At 40.9% G+C, this 15,577-nt stretch overlaps 1 protein-coding gene across 1 annotated transcript; it reads left to right on the top strand.

The window, feature by feature from the left end:
* The first annotated feature begins 384 nt into the window (after positions 1–384).
* LOC104401646 (disco-interacting protein 2 homolog C-like) lies at positions 385–9,881 on the top strand. The gene is made up of 5 exons (XM_010009302.1): positions 385–399; positions 1,566–1,640; positions 2,748–2,922; positions 4,751–4,874; positions 9,375–9,881. Exons 1-5 carry the CDS (start codon positions 385–387, stop codon positions 9,625–9,627), a joined length of 642 nt encoding a protein of 213 aa, XP_010007604.1. The 3' UTR covers positions 9,628–9,881.
* The last annotated feature ends 5,696 nt before the right edge of the window (positions 9,882–15,577 follow it).

Below are 15,577 nucleotides of genomic sequence, written 5' to 3'. Positions count from 1 at the left end.
ATTAATATTTTAGATCCCTCTTGTTGTGAGTAAATTTGTGCATGGAATTCCATTTACAAAAGTCTATCAAAAACAAATAAAAGGCACCAACTATGTTTGAAGAATGTAATATTTAAGAAAATGTTCACACACATCTTCTTTTCATTATTTTCCCAGCCGTAAGTCTTGACTAAGATTAAATATGGGGCCCGATTATGTTCTACAGGATATAAGCTTTATCTGTTCCAAAAATAACATTAACCTCTGCAGTCATTAACCATTCCTTTTAGAAATAAATGTTAATGAAAAGCAAATAAACACAACCATGTATTATGCATATTATCTTTACATGTATTTTACAGAGTTCGCTTAGTCGAAAGAGGATCTCCACATAGTTTGCCCCTCATGGAGTCAGGAAAAGTAAGTACCAAAAGAAGGTTTAAATGTACCTCTTATGGTAATATTTACTTTTAAATATTTACCTTTTAAATATTTATATTATGGTAAATATTTTCAGTGAATTTCCCATTTTTCATCCGTTTTTACATGGGTGTGCTGAGGAAGGCTTTATCAGCTGTGCAAATTGAAGACCCTTCCTTACTGTTGAGGTTGCAGCACGATGGTGGTAACTGATGCGTTACTGCTCTCTCAGAAGCTCTGCCTCCCTCTGTTATCCATAAAGTGTTTCTTTCTTTCATGCAAAAAGAAGGTGTTTCATCTGCCACGTTTCACTCTCGAAACAGCCAATAAATGTGCCACTAGTGACGGCAGTTTTATGGATGTAGGCCCACCCCACTTAGAATTGGTCTGAGATTACCCACGCTGTACTCATAGGCTACTGATCATTTGCAAAGGGAACATCCCTGCTAGGTGGCATCACTGTGGGGACAGGGTGAGGACACAGGACCAGCACATGGAGACAGGGGTGCTGCTTTCAGCTCTGTCCGTGGCTGTAGTGTCTGGCCATGTGCCAGCAACCAGGGTCTACTACTAAGCACACTCTGTTTGGGAGAAAGGAGAAGTGCCGTCACTGCTGCACCACACCACCGAGGCACTCACTGCTCGGTGTCATTGCCCTTGACACTGTGGATGCTCATCTAAAGCTTTCTGACCATAGCTTTGCAAAGACTCATGGTCAGGTTTGACATCTGCCCACCTCTGCAGTGGTTGAATGTCCTTTGCATTGAGTCATAGGCAGGGCCTCGTTTTGGAGAGACTGCATAGTGCCTCTGGCTTTCTTTTTGTTTCAGGCCAAAGGTTCATGTTGCTAGTGCTCTTTTTTGTTTTGTTCTATTCTACTATATACTTTCAGAGAGACTTGGGTTATTTAATAGGATTTTGCATTGTAGGTGAACATTTGATTTCTGAGGAGTTTTTAATGATGGAACAGCGGTTTTGTAGCATTTCCAGATAGCTCAGAATTTATTATCTCTGTGGACTATTTTATTTTTTATGGTGTAAGCCTACTTTAACTTCTGAAGTATTTCTTCTAGTCTCTAATTCCGTTTTTTGGGGGATGAAGAGTCAGCATATGATTGCAGAAGGCACTATCTGCTTTCTTAATGCCTTATGTTTTCTACCAATAGATCCTCCCAGGCGTACGTATAATTATTGCTAATCCAGAAACAAAGGGACCCTTAGGAGATTCTCATCTTGGTGAGGTGAGTCGTGAAAACTGAACCTTTGTATGCTCTGAACTAAATTACAGAGATAAAGCTCGTCGTGTATGCCATTGGTTTCCTATAATATGTCTTATCAAATGCCTGGGTAAGGAAATCGTGACTTCTGTGGATTTTTATAGTAGATAAAGTGTGTAGGATGATATTTGTATCATTAAGATTGCTAGTAACATACTTGAGAAAAACTAATAATAGCTCAAGTTTGTTAAAAAAGTTGAAACAAATCTGCATTTCTGACTGTATCTTCTACTTGGTGCTTCACTAATTCTGATGAAAACTTACATGAGAAAATAAGTTTATTGATTAGTCTAATTTTAGCTAGATGGGTTTCTAGTGCTATTCTCTTTATAATCATTGTGCTTCAACGCACTCAAGTACTCTCGTTAGCTGAGTTGAGCAAGGCTATATGTTTTTCCAATTTATTTTATGTTTTTAGAGAGAGAAAGAAATGTGATTTTCAATGAGCAATTAAAGATCTAATTAACAAAATTAAGAATTTGCTTAGTCATAATTAAAACTACAATCTGTGAGATTCATCTGTAAGATTTCATTACTTATGAAATTAAAATTTCCATGATGCCTTGAGTTAGGTGAAATGAATCCTTCTCCATAGGTGAAGGTCCCTTGCCTCACCCATTAAAATAATCTGTCTGATTGGTATTCATGGAGCATTTACTTTCTGCTGGAGTAAACACACTGAACCAGGAGGAGGGGACTATGGAAAGAGAACTGTGGTCTTCAGGATCTTCTGAAAATTGTCATAACCAAGCAGACAGCAGAGCTAGCAGAGCTACTCAAGGAGCTGTTCAGGTCTTTGGCTAACCTGAGGCCAGAAGGCTGCAAAGCAGGTGTCCCTGGAGTCATGAGTACAGCATCCCTCTCACCCAGGGATGGCTCAGATCCACACTCCAAGGTTAGACTGGAGTCTCTGTGCCTAAAACTGGGTCAGTTACAAGTTCAGAAACAGTGTTAAAAGGCATTTTACTATTAGCTAGCTATGACTAAAAATATTCGTATCAAGAATTTGCAATAATGCTTCATTCTGGAAAGTTACTTTAATTAGTATCAATATAATTTCTTTGAACTTAGATATGGGTTCACAGCACTCACAATGCCAGTGGGTATTTTACCATCTATGGAGATGAATCTTTGCAGTCAGATCATTTTAATTCAAGACTCAGCTTTGGAGACACACAGACTATTTGGGCTCGAACTGGCTATCTGGGATTCCTGAGGAGAACAGAACTCACAGATGCAAATGGAGGTAAGAGTTTTCTCATCATCGAGGACTGTGCATATGATCTGGATTATTTTGAGGCTGACACTGTGTCTCTTGGCCTGTTCTACCCAGTGTGTTCAATCTGTGAAACCCATAGAACTGCAAAAAAGTCTTAGTTAATATATAATCAGAAAATAAAAAAGAGGGCAAGATTTCTCTGCTGAAACAGTTGCTTTTCCTTTGCTGTACCTCAGGTGCTATAAATGCCCTCTACCGCTGACTTTTTGGCACTGTTAATGTGCCAAGTGCTTTAGCTTGAAAAATATGAAATGCAGCTTAAAATGCCATCATTTGCTCTTGAAGTCCTACCCGCAGGAACACACTTGTGCAGATAGGAAAAGCCGTGTTGTGAGTTGGAGCCCTGTCCCTCCTGTGACAACCACCTCCTGTGATAATTCCTCTGTTACAAACTTATTTACAGAAGCTGTCCATTTCTCAGATTCCCCTGACTTTAAACTTGTGTGGATAGTTACTGAAATGTAATGCAGACAGTAGCCTGCAGGAGAAGCTACAGGGTGTTTGGGTTTCTGTTGGGAAGGTACAGGATCTCCTTGGGTTTATGACATTCCTTATCTTATGTACACATGTAAGCAAACCAGCACCACCAGGCACACAAAGTGCTTGGGAATATGTTAGTTTCCAGTGATTTTTGCAGAGCTCAGTGCCATGAGTGGTGCCAGTCGAGGCTGTTGGCAAAGTATGGTTTCTAGCAACACTGCGAGCATCTCAGGGAGTGACCCCAGGGCCCAGGGTCAGTGCAATTAGAACAGCAGCTATTCAGCCAAAGACTGAATTCATCAAATCTGAAAGCTTTCTAGTAATCACTGTGGATTACAACTGCTGCCTGTGTCCTTATGTTAGCATCTTCCTGAAGAGATTTACTTTTGGTTGTGTGGGCTTTTTTCATTTCATAATGATAGTCCAGCCTTGAGAAAATCCAGGATTCTCGGAGGATATTGCAACTTAAGCATCGAAATGGCTTACATCGTCTTCTGGCAAAGAAATGCTAAGCCTTTGTTCTCCTCCCAGCTTCAGCTTCCAGTGCAGAAAGTTCTCTGCCTTTTATTACTGGTAGAAGTTATATTGCCGTTACATTACCATCATGCAACTATCCAAATTAATGTAAAGAGAGCCAGTTATCTGCTTTTAAGTCTATTAGTGAATATTATTTCTATATGGATAAGATGCAGTCATTTATTATAGCCTAATATGTTTTTAAAAAGTGTCATTTCAGCTTCTTTTATTTCTTTAGTCAATAAAAATTTGTACAAAAAGCATTATGCTCCTGAGATTGCCATTTGTCTGAATAAGCTATTTGTTATCTGGCACGTAGTCCATATTCCTAGTTTATTGATAAATACCTTTGCAATACAACTTAAGCATCAGTACTGACTGTCTCGAAGCTACTGGAAGAACATCATCCATACTGTTAGGGTTCAGTCCATTCTTTCTCTTTCACAAGAAAGAGAGAGAAACAAGGACCCTACTGTCTAGTTGGGGTGCCTTAAATCAGAATGAGTCTGTTCTGCATCCATCTGGGAGAGAAACAGGAATTTATACCAGTGTTTGGATAAAGACTTCCACCTTTCTCCAAGTGGGAATAGTGTTTCTGCCTTCTTTTCTACTGCTTTCTACTCTGCATTGCACTTCAGTAATGGAAAATTCTCGTTAGTCTGGAAATCATTTGGGATTTCCGAAATTTGAGGATAACTTATAAATGTTATACTTACTTTACTTATTTATTAACATGAGCATTTTTATAATTTAATTTGCTGGAGATAGAATCATTAATACCTTTTTTCCTTACAACCAGAGCGCCATGATGCACTTTATGTTGTGGGTGCATTAGATGAAGCCATGGAGTTACGAGGGATGAGATACCATCCGATCGATATTGAAACCTCTGTAATTAGAGCACACAAGAGCATCACAGAATGGTAAGGATTATATAACACCAGGGCCCTTATATCTATAATGTCAGGGGGTTTTTTTGTCTTGGATATTGCAATTGATCCAGGAAATGGACTGTCAGGATGGTCACGGGATTTATAACCCTGGTGTAAATACGTCCTTAGGATTAAACTTTTCACAAACAGTTTTAAGGGGAAAGGTCTAAGATCATTCAAGATGTTTCTGGTTTTTTGTGTGTGGTTTTAAATACAAGTGAAGGATTAGACTTGCAATTTGAGAGAGCCAAACAGCTCAGGTAGGTCAGTGGCTGTTTCTTGGAGTTTTGAGTTTTATATTCTAACCAGGAAAAGCAAACTGGTACGAGTTCAAGCTTTAGGAGTGCTGTTATTAAAAGGAGTAAGCAAGCAAACATTTCAAATAAATGAACACACTGATAAACTTTATTAGTGAACACACTGTTACTTTTGAATTGGTTATTAATAAATCAGGCGGTGATCAAATCAAGGTCACAATGGAAATGGAAGCAGTAAATCAATGAGTTAGTAATGATGTTGTCTTAATCAATGTATCACATCATCAAATGCACACAGCAGGTAATCATTTCCTGCGGCCGACATGAGAACAAATTGCTTTTCATTATTTTTGCATCAGAAGACTGAGTCAGGTGGTTGGTTTGTTTTGATATTACCTCAGCTCAGCTCTATTTCTTTCAACTAAAATGAACCTGTCGCAACAGCCAGAGCAATTTAGTGAGTATAAGACATGACTCTCCATTTCTCTTTTCAATCCTAGCTGCAAAGGTGTGGCCTGGAGCAGTAAGCTTAATAATGAAGAATGAAGCACAGCGACCGGACTGGTTTCTATAGTCCAAACACCTTGCTTTTTTCTGAAATACCTGTTTAAATTAAGGCAGTTAATTGCTTTGCTGACTGTAACTGAGGTTTTGCCTCATTGCCTCCTCCCTAGAGCATCATTACTGCTGGTGTGGTCTTCTTCCAGCTAGCCATTACACAGGGTGGTGGATTCTGTGTCCTCATATGGACCAGTGTGAACGCTTCAAGGATGCTGTGAAATTTTCCTTGAAAGTGTGTCAGATCAGTATCAGCAGTGGATAAAAAGTTTTCTGATCAAGTTATTTAGGGACAGCTCTATTATAAGATGGCCACAGATTCATAAATTGATGTGTTCAGCACTACCTTTTTGTCAGAGATTTGTGTGGCCTCAAAGTGTGAGCTCATGGGGAGTGAATGAAGTAGCCATATCACTGCAGAAATGGTCATCATAGAATGGTTTGGGTTGGAAAGGACCTTAAGATCATCTAGTTCCAACCCCCCTGCCATGGGCAGGGACACCACACACTAGACCAGGTTGCTTAAAGCCCCATCCAACCTGACCTTGAACACTGCCAGGCATGGGGCAGCCACAACTTCCTCAGGCAACCTGTGCCACTGTTCTACCACCCTCACAGTGAAGAATTTCTACCTTATATCTAACATAAATCTCCCATGTTTAAGTCTGAACTCTCCCCTGTTTAATAGCCAGTTAAATCTTTCTTTTTATATATACTTTGTATATGCCTTTCTTTGGACGGGGGCATGAGCCTCTGTTCTTGTTGGCTGCTGTTGTTTTGGTTACAATGGCCCATGAAGGATTTAACTGTATCATTACCTATCTCAAACGCAGGTGCTAGGTATGTCTGATCTGTAGATTGTAAAAGCAGCCTCAGCTTCCAAGAAACACATGCTTTTTTTGTAACATTTAACAGTACAGAGGAAAGTGGTGACTTGTTGACTAACGTGTGATCCTGCTGTGTAACTTGTGTCATTGAGGATCAGATCTAAAAGGCCATTTAAAATTATTCTTGTCTCTTAAGAAATTTTAGCACAAAATCAACAGCCTCTAACTCTGGACATCCTGTGTCTCGATACATAACAAGCAAGAGTGGCACCATCTGGTTTTATTGTGAGGTATAACTACACCATGCATTTTTGAAAGTGTTTTTAATACTGCAGAGTACCTTGAGAAATAATGTATGTGTATGTGTTTTAATTAAAGCACTTGGTTGACTCATTTGAACTTAAAACCCGTGAAAGAGGAGAGAACTTAGCTTCCTGGAATTTGCTAAGAAGTGGTTTTCTCTCTCTGCATAATGACACATAGGTAAAGCTACAGAAGATATTTGGAGAAGAAAACCATTATAGGCCTCTCTCTGGAGGTGTTTTGGCAGTTTCCATGCTCTTCCTGAAGCATTTGGTGGTGGAAGCAGCAGGAGGGACCACTGTGCATTGGCTGTGTTGCAACTACTGGGTGTGACTCCGTAATTTCTTGAGAAAGTGCAGCCTTCCTGGGTCCCTAGTTTTTTGATTTGGGGGTTTTCTTACTCATATGAGCTACAAAGTTAATGTATTCATGTGTGATACATGCTGGCCAATATATCTTCATCTCAAGTGGTGGGAACATAAAGGGTAGTATTTGTTTCTACTTGCAGCGGTCACCAGTGAGTTACAATCATGACATATGAAACGAGTTTTAAATTAATTTGAAACCTTCTTAGGAATGTCAATGGCTCTAGGACTTAATGGAAGCTTCATGAAGGTTTTGGGAATTGGTCTTCTGAACTCAGAAAAACTAACTTCTCCTAAGCCATGTTTTAGGGAGCTGCTCCTGAATCTTGCCATTAATTGCTTTCCCGTGTAACAAGCTAACAGTAGGCTTAAGGCATGGTTTCAAATGCTATTTTAATAAAGCGTTCCCAGACTTTTTGGTTGCCATATATATATAATACTAATTTAGATGTTTGTGCAGCAATCCATAAAAATTCTAGGACCGCTCTGGACATGGTCACCTATGCAGACTGATACCTCACTTTGTTAATGCTCAACATCAATCAAAACTTTCTAGAATGCCTGTGAAAACATAATTCCAATTTAAAATTCATTTCATAGCAGTGCCGAGTCAAAAGGAGCCTGCACAGCTTTGCTTTGGCTGCCCAGTAGTTTTCCAGATCAATAAGCACATAAGAATTCAATCAAATTGTTCATTGGCAGGATCTGAAAATGATTTCTTTTTTATTAACACTAGGTACTTTTCTCCTAAAATCCATTCTGTTAAACATCAACACAGAGTACATTTTCATAGCTAACTTTCGGGCCAGGTAAGATATGTCACCGAAGTACAGGGATTTTCAGAATTGTCTTGGTACACTAAAACAGCGCACTTCTGTCTCAGTCAAGTGTTGACCTTAGGGTAAGCAGCTCTTTTTGAAGTTGGCTTATATACATAATATATTCCAACTTTCAGGTGCTTACACTCAAGAGAGTTCTGGGAAATTATCCCCTGATTTTATAAGGTAAAGCAGGGTAAAGTACAGGGCTTGATGTATGAGTTACATGTGTAGAATGTTACTATTTATGCTATGGAATAAGTTAGAAGAAGAAATAAGCATCAGCTGTGCAAGGAAGAATGAGATTGCTCTTTGTGGAGCCTCAGTCCTGCTGACCTGTGAGACTTCAGAGGCTTTGGAGACATATGTAAGTGGGGAGGAGGATGGAGGGAAGCATACACCAACTTTCATACCATCCCAGCCTCCCAGTATTTGGAAAGATAAATGCATTTTTCCTTAGCCAGAAAAGATGCCCAGTAGCAGAAACCAAAATTTACCTGCTTCAGCTCAAGGGCTTAACCAAGATTTTGGAGTCTTTCACAGGTGTTTTTAGTGAAGAGGAGAGACGCTGGTAAGAACGGTGTTCCCTTGACCATCTCACCTGTTAATAAGGGATGTAAGAACTGCTGTCCCCTTAAGCCCAACAGAAATAAAACACAGCTGAAATAAAACAGATGGAGACACCGCTTCTTTCTTCATAAACCAGTTGGTCCAGAAGAATCACAGCTCTTCTGTGCTGAGCTCTGACCTGCCTGGGCTGCAGCCAGCCCAGTCCAGAAGGCACATAGCGAGGAAGCCCCCTCCCTCCCTGGCCAGCCATGGACCTCTGTGCAGCCTGCAGTACGCCACATAAATGTTCCCAGGGCTCCACACCCCTTTGCTTAGTGGTTATCCCAAAGGTCTTTCAGCTTGGACTATGTTCCTGCTGTTCCTTTTGGTGCCTCCTCTTTTAACCTCCTTTGCTCTTCTGGGCTGCTCTTCAGAAAGCCCCAGAGAGGACACCTCCACGCACACATCACTCATGCATGCCTCCATGAGCACAGCAGTGCTGTGACAGTTCTCTGGCTTCAGAGGGAACAGCATGTTGTCTTACTACTTCCCAACATGACAGGCGAGGATTAGACTCGAGTTTCTGTGAAGTTTAGCCTAATACTTGGTGTTGCGGCAATATTAGAGAGTTAGTGGAGCAGTTCTGCCCCTGCCTGCAGACGTGTTGTCTCTTGCTACCTGCGCTTTGTGGTGAGCATACAGAAGGAGCCCTAGGAGTTGAAACAAACAATAACCAGGGTGGAATGAAAAGGGTGAAAAATAAAATGGGTTAAAAAGAAAAACACCACTAATACTATTTGTTTTTTCATTTCAGTGCGGTGTTTACCTGGACAAATTTATTGGTCGTTGTAGTCGAGCTGGATGGATCAGAGCAAGAAGCTTTGGACCTGGTTCCTTTGGTCACCAACGTGGTCCTGGAGGAACACTATCTGATTGTAGGAGTGGTGGTGGTTGTGGACATTGGTGTAATTCCTATCAACTCCCGTGGAGAGAAACAACGTATGCACCTACGAGATGGATTTTTGGCAGACCAGCTAGATCCCATCTATGTGGCCTACAACATGTAGTCTTGTACCTTAAAGCTTCCAAGGACTTTGCTATAGATGTATAAAATTTTTTGGTGTCCACTAAAAAAGCGTGCAGATAAGATGCTGACACTCATCAGAATGGAACTGTTCCTATTACGACTTTTCAAAGCAGTCACGATTGGCAGGAAATCAAATGTGAAATGTTTTCTTTTACCACTAAATTTTAGAAAAGAAGGACTCTGGGGTAAGGCCCTTCTGTGTGTTGGAAAAGCCCATTTTAAACTTTTTTTTTTGCTTACTGGACAATACTGCTTTCTGAGTAAATGTGGCTTCGTATTTTACATTAAGTAAGCTGAAGTAGATTTTTGGTTTTTATTCTGCCCTCCAAATGGATTCTTTTCAAACAATTTGCATACTAATACAAGTAATTGTTTTCTTCATTTGTTTTAATATGTCATAAAGAGCTGATGAATACAGATCTGTTACTAACTTAAGCCATTTTAGATCCCACATCTTAGGAAACTATGTAGTGGTACGAGGAGAATACCCAAAGTAGCACCTTTCAATTAGAAACCTTGCAGCTTTCTGTTGGAGATTCTGAAAGCCCAAAGGCCGAAGAGCCTTTGCTGTTAGCATTAGAATGGAAGAAATTTATAAATAAGGTGTATTTCGGCAATGAACTTGCAAATATCTTTGTACTAAACTAAAAAGATAAAATAAGTTAACTACTTCTTCTGTAATTATGTACAAAACGTTTAATTTATTTTGATCTCTTTAGAAGTATAAAAGAGAAAAAACATTCAAGAATATTAAACTCTTGAGATGTTTGCTAATATAAAAACAAAGTGTTGTATTATCTTGAGTGGATAGTATCACATCAAATATATATATATGAAATATAAATTCACTAATGACAAAAGATTTTAAAGTTTAAAATGCAGTACTTGTCACTTGCATGGTGTCTCCCACTGTAGATAATCAAATGTTACTCACAATTTTTTTGGAAGAAAAAAAGAAAAAAGCAATCCTGGATTGCTAAGTATCCCTGTCAAAAAGAATCCTCTAGATACCAGCAAGTGGAATTATTGCTGCCTTTAAGGCAGTGAATGAATTTAAGACTAAAAATGCACTACAATAATTTTCTTTTCTTTGCCATGGAGGCAACAATAAATATTCGTGCTGGCATGTGCATACACTTGTTAGACTTAGGAGAGGCAGGGTGAGGAATAGCACTGTTGTCTAGCTGCAGAACTTTGTTGCACAATTCTTTTCATTGTTTTAGTTGGTGTTTTTATTGCTATAAGGAAACGTTTTGGGGTTATTTGCACAGAGTTATCAGTTTGCCTCTCAGCTAGGACACGTAGCTCGGTGGCCAATGCATCCAGTTTACATTTACAGGAAACGATTGTTTCGGTGGTCTTTAATTTATTCCTTAACAGAGAGGAGCATACAGTCACTACAAGCAAATTGGCACGCACCGTGCATCTGCTAACTAGTCCCTAACCGCATTGAAACATCAGAGGAACCGATCTGCCTGTTGAAAGAACGGAGGAGTCCCGCGGTCTCTGGGCTGAGGCCGTCGCGGGCGAAGAGTAGGAAAACATGCATCACAGCTGCCTTCATTTTACTACATTTGGATAAAAGAGAGGTTTGATTCCCCAGTTCTGTTGTTCTCCCTGAACCCCGTGCCCCTGTTTTCTAAATCCTACCCCCTCCTTCATGTGGTTGTAACTGAATTGACCTGTTTGTGATCAAGAGTGGGATTTACCAGCTGCAGTCCAAGAATGCTTTTCTTATTGTCCCAAATGACGTTCATGTGCTGGCTCTCATTACCGGATATGCATGACTAAGATTGTGGCAGGGCAAATGTAATCATGTTTATATCACGTATAAGGGAGTCTCGATGCTGGGTGTTTAAAATCTGTTTAAAAGGTAGGGACGTTTTAGTCTGCATGTACAGTACAGAGCATCTTGCCACGTCAGACGCGTTTTCTTTCAGACCATCCTTTTTGCCTTCACTGTCCTGTGAATAGCCCCATTCATGCTCTGCAGACCAATCCTCTATTTTGTCAACTTCATTTTCTGCTCCCTAAAAAGAATAAAATCTGTTCTTAATGGCAAGTTGTTGTAAGGTTTCAGACAAGATGTTGATTGATTACAAACATAATTGCAGTGTGTGAACTAACTTGTGAAGTCCTGCTATCGCTGATCTCAGTACTGCAAAACAAATCTTGCTGTCGTTCAAAGCATCACTTTAACCTTCACGAAGTCAACTTTGCATTTGTAGAGAATAAAAGAACTGCAATGCAGTCATGAAACGCAGTTAATAACAGCTCTCTTCTGCAACCTGTCATCCATGGTTGTTAAATCCTGAGTTAAGAGAAAGGATAAACTGAGTTTCTGGTTTTGTTGTGCAAGCAAAAGGAAGGAAACATTTAAGCACCATCAGACTGAGCAATAAAGAAGGATTGTTCTGTATTAGAAACTGTACTGTAGATAAACCATTCATGAGAATGTATAAAATGTTTGTCTTGTGACCTTGTGCTTTTGGAGTCAGACAAAACCATGTAATCAACTTGATGCACATGCACAAAAAAAAGAGGGTACACAATGAACATTTAAACACAAAACTAATCAAACAGGAGCAGATTCCTCATGGTGCTTGTTTATTATATATATTTAATCCTGCTTGACACTTTACCCAAGGGAAGACTGTCCCTTTTATCAGTTGAATGTTAGCAGCGTTATTTCATAGAGTGTGGTGACTGGTTAGAGAAATTCATGTAACTCAGCCAATCACAGTTTCAAACAAAAATTTTTATGTGCAAAGGACAGCAACCTTCTTGTATGTTAAACCACCAGTACGCTTTGTACATCTGTGATAACGCCTGTTTTATATTCAAATGAACAAATAAAAGCTTTTATTTTTGTTGCTCTGAAAATATCAGTTTCTTAATTAGTCACCTAAAATGGAGCTCCCGAGGCCTGCGGGTGCTCGGCGGAGGAACGTGGAGAGCTATACTGTAATTTTATTTTGTTTACCTCTCTTGTTGCATAGTTTATTAGTACAAATCATTCTACTTTTAACGATGTTTAAATACCGGTGTGGGCATTTCTTGCTGAAAGACTTTCATATGGCAACAAATGTTTTCTGTGAAATGTTTTTTTAATTCTTTTTAATATATTCAAATATACTGTTCACATTTTTGCTGAAAGTGTAAAGATTATTGTAAGCTTGGTAACATTTTGTGAGAAGCAATAACAAGCATCAGTACTGTAAGACTCCGCACATTTGTCACTTATCACTTTCGTTGCAAGGTCTTGCAACCACCACGCTGCTAAGCAGGGGCTTAAGGAAGTTACGGATCCAGGCGTTACATCTCTGCTGGAGCCTTCTGCCAGTGGAATTACATGGGCAACCGCTTGGTCACACACGTGGGGCTAGAACCGCCTTGTTGGTTCAGAAGCCTTGGACGACCCCAAGGATGAAACCCCAAGGAAATGTGATGTGCCAGTTTCCATTGGCATTCTCCCAAAATGCCGTGATTTCAGACCTGACTCTGAGCAGCAACGTACCCAAAGAAGAGCTTTGGGCTTAGCTCTGATTTTCCAAACGCGATTTCAAAGGGTGAAACTTGGAGTCCTTTGTCTTTGTAGCTCATCTGAAAAATTCAGGGTATGAAATCTTGTTTCCGATGGCTCAGGTTCCAGGTTGCTCATCACAAGAGGCGGGCACAGGCTGGGGTGGCAGGAAGAGAATGGCAGAACAGCAACTAGTGCCTGATTCGATTTTACAAATGATTCTACACAAAAAATGTTGGTTTAAGCTGATGTGATTTAGATTTTTAAAAGGTCCAAATGTTTCCAGTACACATCTTCAAAAGCATTTCCACAAACAGAGGCTGTAACGCTGAAGAGCTGGTGGGGAATCTCAACAAAAAATGTAGTAGGGTTAGAAGAACAATTTCATGCACCATGATAGTTGTATCATCATCAGGTTGATAGTAACAAGGTAAGAACTGGAAAGAAGCTTGTGAAAAGACTGGAGCTTTGTGTGTCTGGTTTTTAACACAAAAATCTGCTTTATTTGCCCCACCACTGTCATCCCAAGGGGGGGAGTTGGGGACATGCACAGGGATCAACAGGAAATCCTCCCCAGGCACTTGTGAATGGAATCACAGGAGAACATCTCGGGGAACATCTGACTTTCACCAACAGCTTTCCGCAGTCAGCCCTGAGTTTGAATTGTTTGTTTGTTGTAATAGAAGGTGGTTTTGGTTAAAACTGGCTGAGATCTGAAGAGGAAGAAAAAAACCCAGAACCAGAGTCTACATTCTGAAAGTAGAAATTAATCATTTCATTTCATTTGGGGATAAAATATGAAAGTTCAACCTGAGTTACTTTTTTGACAGCCAGAGTGCTTTGTTTGGCAGCCCACCTTTCCAATGCAGTCATTCATCTTACCATGATTTAGATCAGCAGGCTTTCCTTTCCAGGCTATTTCTGCTCTCTTTTGGGGGGTATCACCTTAAAGCTGGTCCAGAAATCCTCTCAAGGCTTGCCTCAGTTGTGCTGTACCTCACTGAGGTCAACATCCTTGAAACAGCAGCTCTCCCTTTCTCACCCAGCAAACTGGCATCAGCCCATTTCTATACATTTTTAGCATGCATCCTGATGCTGGAAACTGCAGGGCATTTAAAATCAACCACAGGTTCCCTAAGCAGGTCACGCTGCTTGGTGCCAGGCACAATCAGTACCAGGAGTGCTCTTACACTGCTTTCTGGTCTGCATGGACAAGGTTTCTTCAAAGCCAAAGAACTGTTGCATTCTGTATGATCCACATGGGGGGAAAAGCCCATACTGTTTGCCTTGCCTCAGGGATCCCAAAACACATTTAATAATTAAACAAAAAATGCTGGTAAGATATTACACAGCTATGGCCAGCTAATGGGCTGATCCTAAAGGCACAAAGTTGATCTTGGTTTAATTTCATGCTTTGGTAGGTTGAGTTGACAGTCTTCACGGAAGGGACTGTCCTGTGGAAGGGGCTGAAGGAGGGGACAAAGATTCTGGAAGCACCACAGCAGTGAAGGGTGTGCACATGTGAGTGGCAGTGGGAAAGGTTTGGAGATGCTGGGAAAAGGCACTGAGAGGAGCTGTACTGAGCCACTGCTGTTGAAGAGGACACTGGTGGCCGAAGCTGTAAGTGAAGGGCAGGTTTAGGAAGAGCATTTGTTGTAGAAGGGAGGTAAGACCAGAAAAGAGAAGATTGTGCCTGTGGAGGTGAGGGTCAAGTAACTGAGATTTCCTAACGCAGGGGTATCAGACACCTAGTTTTAGAGGCTTACGTTTCAATTTTCCCACCTAGGTGAGCCCATTTCAAATCAGGGAGCTGCAGGTCTGGGGGGACAGAGCCCTTCTGCTCCTAGCCCCCCGATTCAGTCTCGGGTGTGCTCGCACATGCTGAATTTAGCCAGGGGGGCTTTCTGATAAGACCCAAGAGTGTAAATGTGTCGAGGACAGATGTGCCAGACAAGGACCCAACCCAAAAGGTGCAGGAAACTTAAAAAACCCCAAATGGGTCAGTATCAGGGAAAAGGCAAGACTGAGGCAGGGAAGCGCTCAGGGAAGACCAGGGTAAGGAAAACAGCTGCGTGCAAGAAGAAAATAATGTTTCCATGAAACAAGGTGGGGAGGGGAGTACGGCATGGCCAGTATCCATGGAGCAGAGGAAGACAAGATTTTGAGCCAACAACTGCCCAAAGGAAATCAGTGGCCGAGGAGACACAAAGAAATTAGAGTTTCCATTGCAGGCACACGTGCTCAGTAACGTTCCCGGACGCCCCTCACAAGCGTTTGGGTTCAGGCACTTCCCTGAAATCCACAGGACGACTATTTTTGCATCCCCCCTTCCCTCCCAGCACACTCAGCTGCTCACCGGAGCCAGGGTACACGCTGCTGTGCGCTCCCTGCGCCTGCGACCTGTGCT

Source organism: Nestor notabilis, unplaced genomic scaffold (genome assembly GCF_000696875.1).
Source record: "Nestor notabilis isolate BGI_N333 unplaced genomic scaffold, ASM69687v1 scaffold32582, whole genome shotgun sequence".
Taxonomy (NCBI): Eukaryota; Metazoa; Chordata; class Aves; order Psittaciformes; family Psittacidae; genus Nestor; species Nestor notabilis.
This window is presented reverse-complemented; position numbering and strand designations above follow the sequence as displayed.

Excerpts from the sequence above, each read along its gene's own strand:
- LOC104401646 (XM_010009302.1), top strand. Across the intron at positions 1,641-2,747 it reads GAGATTCTCATCTTGGTGAG|ATATGGGTTCACAGCACTCA; the intron begins GTGAGTCGTGAA and ends CTTTGAACTTAG. Across the intron at positions 2,923-4,750 it reads ACTCACAGATGCAAATGGAG|AGCGCCATGATGCACTTTAT; the intron begins GTAAGAGTTTTC and ends CCTTACAACCAG.